Source organism: Trichoplusia ni, chromosome 4 (assembly GCF_003590095.1).
Source record: "Trichoplusia ni isolate ovarian cell line Hi5 chromosome 4, tn1, whole genome shotgun sequence".
NCBI classification, from domain to species: Eukaryota; Metazoa; Arthropoda; class Insecta; order Lepidoptera; family Noctuidae; genus Trichoplusia; species Trichoplusia ni.
The window spans coordinates 13157201-13161789 of record NC_039481.1 but is presented as its reverse complement, the minus strand read 5'-3'; the positions used below and the strand labels follow the sequence as shown (position 1 = coordinate 13161789).

Sequence of the window (4589 nt, the reverse complement as noted above, 5' to 3'; positions counted from 1 at the left end):
CTCGACCAAATATCCGTCCAACAAAAGCTTCCAGTTTTATATCAAAAACATAATCAGAATTAAATCAATTCCATACCAATTAGTGGTAATGGGCTCTGAATGTCGTTTAATTATATCAGGACAAAAAAGTTCAAAGAAGTGAGGCCCGGAAGTCGGTACACTCATAATTAACACTAAACCTGTCAAAATAACACATGACATTATCAAGAGTTATTAAAATGAATCACAAAGTGAGGAATTCGAAATAAATAATCAAAGTTATGCGATCAAATAAATTATTCTGGTTAAATTAATGTTGATCCGAAAACGAAGCATTTATTTTCGGGATTTGAAAACTTGAAGAAATAAATGCGCCTATAGTTTGGTATCCAACCTCTTTTGACAATTCATCATCGTCATTGCTCTTTCATTTGTCTTTTCCAGGTTTTCTTCATTCGTCGTTATAAGGGGTGTCAATTAAAACGATAAAGTAAAATAAAAACAATTTAGTGTTTATTTTGTATGGCATTTAACAAAGTTATTTTCTCAAATACTATAATACATCGTTGGTACTGACATCGATAATTCAATTAATACACTATTATATACACTTTGAGATGTACCTACTAATGACTTATTATTAAGACAACTAGTTCTTAAATTTACAACTACACTTTGAACGAATAAATAAATTATACATGGATAAAGTAAAGCGAGACAACCCTGACGACTCAGGTAAGAAACAAACAACTCAACAAACGGTCGTTATGTTATTACTAAAACAAAATTCAGGGTTGACAATACACGACTTAACTATTCAGCTACATGAGACACCTATAGAAAATAATCTCTTTTTGGTACCAATCTCACTTCACATATCTAACGATTCGGCGCTACTTTACCTTAAATATTTATAGGCGCAAAAACAAAAGAAATCACAGTTAAACTCAATCCGCCCCATCTCGGGCCTACCTTAACATATTTACAAGCCACTTGATATGAGACGCACTTAACATCATCAATTGTAACTCTAGAAAATAAATAATGTCCATAGAATGTTGTTCACAGTCTGTAGCACTTAAACTGCTGGGTCCGTCTGTTGCGGGGCTGCCGACTCTCGAGGGACGGTCATCCCTCAAGGCAGGCAGGTTGGTCTTCAATATATGACGGAGACGGGCCGCCGCAGCTGGTCGTCGTGCGGGCTGTGCTGCTGCGGCGAGACCGGCGAGCCCGGCGCCGCGCCGTACTGCGGGAACAGCGACGAGGGGAAGGGCTTCGGCGGCGCCGCCGGCGACGTGTACAGCGACGAGTAGAACGAGGACACCACGGCCGCCGCCGACGACGACACCGTCGGCAGCTTCTCCGCCGGCGCCATGAGCTTGGAGAACTGCAGGTGGTCCAGCTGGTGCGGGAAGTACGGCGGCACGGCGGGGTATGACAGCGCGTCTAAGTGTCCCACGCCGGGCGCCGGCCCTGCGAAGTACGGCAGTGGGAAGCTGGCGAAGGCGCCGGCGCCGGGGGCTCCTCCAGACGTGGGGGGCTTGGGCTTCCTGCGCGGCCTGTACTTGTAGTCCGGGTGCTCTTTCATGTGTAGAGCACGCAGTCTCTTTGCTTCGTCGATGAACGGCCGTTTCTGCATCTCTGACAGCAACTTCCACTCTGCACCGAGTCTCTTCGAGATCTCAGAATTGTGCATCTTTGGGTTATCCTTGGCGATTTGACGCCTCTGCAGCCTCGACCACACCATGAACGCATTCATGGGTCTCTTGATGTGTCCCTCGGACTGCGGCGAGGTGGCCGGCAGCGGCTGTGGCACGCTGGGGTACTCCGGCAGCATGCCCGGGTGCATCGAGAACGCGTAAGGGTGATGACTCAATGTCGACATAATGATTGAACTTTAATTACTAAGTCGTAAGTTCTGTTAGAGCATTAGCTCTATAGTGTTGTATGGCACAATGCGGTGAATGAGCACAGACGAGGAGGTGATTGTGTCGCGTCGAAGACGGACGATAGACTGGCGAGTCTGTACCGGGGCCTTGTGGGTATCGGAGCGCGGGGGGTGGGGTTTTAGGGCGGCATGGCGCGCGCCAATCAGCGGGCGGCGAGCACAGCCTGCGCCCCTCCTCTGGCGCTGTGGTTGTCTCGCTCGCGCTCACAATGGGCGCGAGCCTCTCGCTCCCGCACAACAATGGAGCGGCGTGCCGTGGCGCGGAACAGGCATGCAGCTGTTCGGAGCCATGTCAGCGACTGAATGCGGCTCAATGCATGATGTAACTCTAGTAATAGAATACTTTACACACTTGTATTGTGGAATTTGGTTGTGGACCAAATAAATGCTGATATAAAGAGGCCACGAGTGAACGTTTGAATATCACCTTTTTTGTGCGAAATCTGAATCATATTTCCTACTAATAAAACGTATTAGCTTTTGAGGGATAAATGGTTGTGTCGCACATTTTTATTGCCGTTTGGTTAAACGTTTAGAGGACGTCGTTTTATGTTCTTGATAATACTTAATCCCGCCGAGCTCCACCCCAGTCGTTATGGCATGAAACATGACTATCATTGTAATGACATAATTATGATTATCATATGTTTTGATACAGCTAGTTCTCATTGGCTAAAACAGGGTTAGAGCAAAGTAGGCTGCTCTTTATTACCTATTTTTTAAGACAAACGAGTAATTCCTAGTGTGAAATAATAGTATGGGAAAGTTAGGATTGGCGTTCGATATTTATTCAAGAACTATTTTTTTGTAAAATAATAATAACATCGTCTGAAAATGTTGTGTTTACAGATTTACTTTATTGGGTTAATACAAATAGGTTTTTTGGCCATTGATTTAAGTTGGGAATGTTTTAAATTAAGGTTTTGTCATAACATCACTAGACTGGTAAACATTCCTATGATTTCTTAATAAAATTTGTTATGTTCTGTAGAGTTCTGACATTTCTGGAGTATTAATATGTTTATAATTGAATTTAAATGATATTTAACAAAAAATTTAGCTTGATCTTAAACTTAGATAGCAAAATAATATTCTGGATCCTAATATTTGTTTTAATTTGAACTTGCTTTTTCGGTCGACCAAAATACACAAATAATGAAGAGTCTTCTTATAAGCCTAAGTAAATACTACAAGTATTTTGAGCTAGGTATTCTTGTTGGAAAGTGACTAACTCTGTATTTTAACTTAGCAGCTTACATTTATTACACTATGAAGCATATTTTAAGGAGTTACGAACCCAAACCGTAAAAAGGAAACCTTTTTAATGAGGCTCTACTGTCTATCCGTCCGTCACCAGGCTGTATCTCGTGAACCGTGATAGCTAAACAGTTGAATTTTTACAGATATTGTATTCGTGTTGCCGCTATAGCAACAAATAAAAATCGAGGTTAACCAACTATTGCAACGGTCACACATTTGTTGGTGACCAATTAATTTGAGAGTTTATGTCACCCGGCTGATTTGTCTTTCCTCATCTCATAACTTTATCAGGTAATCCTCTGTATTACGACAGTTAGGTCCGGCTACTATTAAAAGTCACTTTAAGCTTACAACAAAAATGATAATTATAGTTCGTGTACTTAACTCTAAAGATCTAAACCTAACTACTTAAAATAATCAACCTGCTTTAGTTCAAAGGATTCTTACCATGAAGGACTTATTATTACTATATTATTTTTATTATAATTTGAAGTGGCTAGGTACCTCAAATTATAATAAATTTAAATAAGTGAACTCTAAGTAAGCTAAGTAAGCTTACCGTCAAAATTCCTCGCTAAAAACACAAAGACAAACAACCCCAACGTTTAAACGCACTCATATTTAACAACGTGTTATTAAAAAAGCATTAAGTATCGATCAAAGACACAAGTTCTCACAATTTTAATCGAAAATATCTGACAGTCGTAAAATAGGCGTTTCGCGGCGCGAATCGGACAAGGTTTGAATCATTGTTTTATAGACGTGGCGTCGTACGACACCCCATTGTTCCCCGTACCTAGGATTAAGCTCGTAAACATTATCCCAAATCATAAAATGACTTTTTCATTATCAACTGACATAAAACTTAAAGTCGTAACTCAAAAACTTGATAACATAAATTGTACCTTAAAATGTTACCAGAGAGTCGTGATTACGAGAGCTGTTGCTTAAATACGTGATTGCCTTTTGTCTTACTGAAGATCTAAAAGTACTTCTAAGAAATGAAGTCTTTGATAATAAAATAATAAGAGACCTGTGTGTGAGTAATTTCTTCATTTTATAGCGAAAATCATAGTTTGTTCGAGAGCTTTGTTGGAACTTTATTAGCACTTAAAGTGTCCGCGATTCAACTCAATAGTTCTTAGAAATAGAGAATGGTATTTAATGATTAAATCCTTTTGTCTTCACATAGTTATTGGGCTGAAGCTTCGCTAGACGTTGGCTTTAAAATAATTGTTATTTTGAATTAAAGTTCGGTTTTATGTTTAGTTTTAACTAACTTATGAGATTTTCTGTAGAAGATATGTATTTAATAATATTATATGTTATTAAAGTGTTCTTTAAAGTTTTTTTTCTCAATACTTAAGTCAAAGTTTCTCACCAAGAACAAGATTGAAAGAGT

The 4589-nt window shown here is 39.9% G+C and overlaps 1 protein-coding gene across 1 annotated transcript; it reads right to left on the bottom strand.

Moving 5' to 3' along the window:
• Positions 1-242: 242 nt before the first annotated feature.
• Positions 243-2543, bottom strand: LOC113493095 (SOX domain-containing protein dichaete-like). Its single transcript, XM_026870915.1, has one exon. It carries the CDS (start codon positions 1862-1864, stop codon positions 1136-1138), a length of 729 nt encoding a protein of 242 aa, XP_026726716.1. The 5' UTR covers positions 1865-2543; the 3' UTR covers positions 243-1135.
• Positions 2544-4589: the final 2046 nt, after the last annotated feature.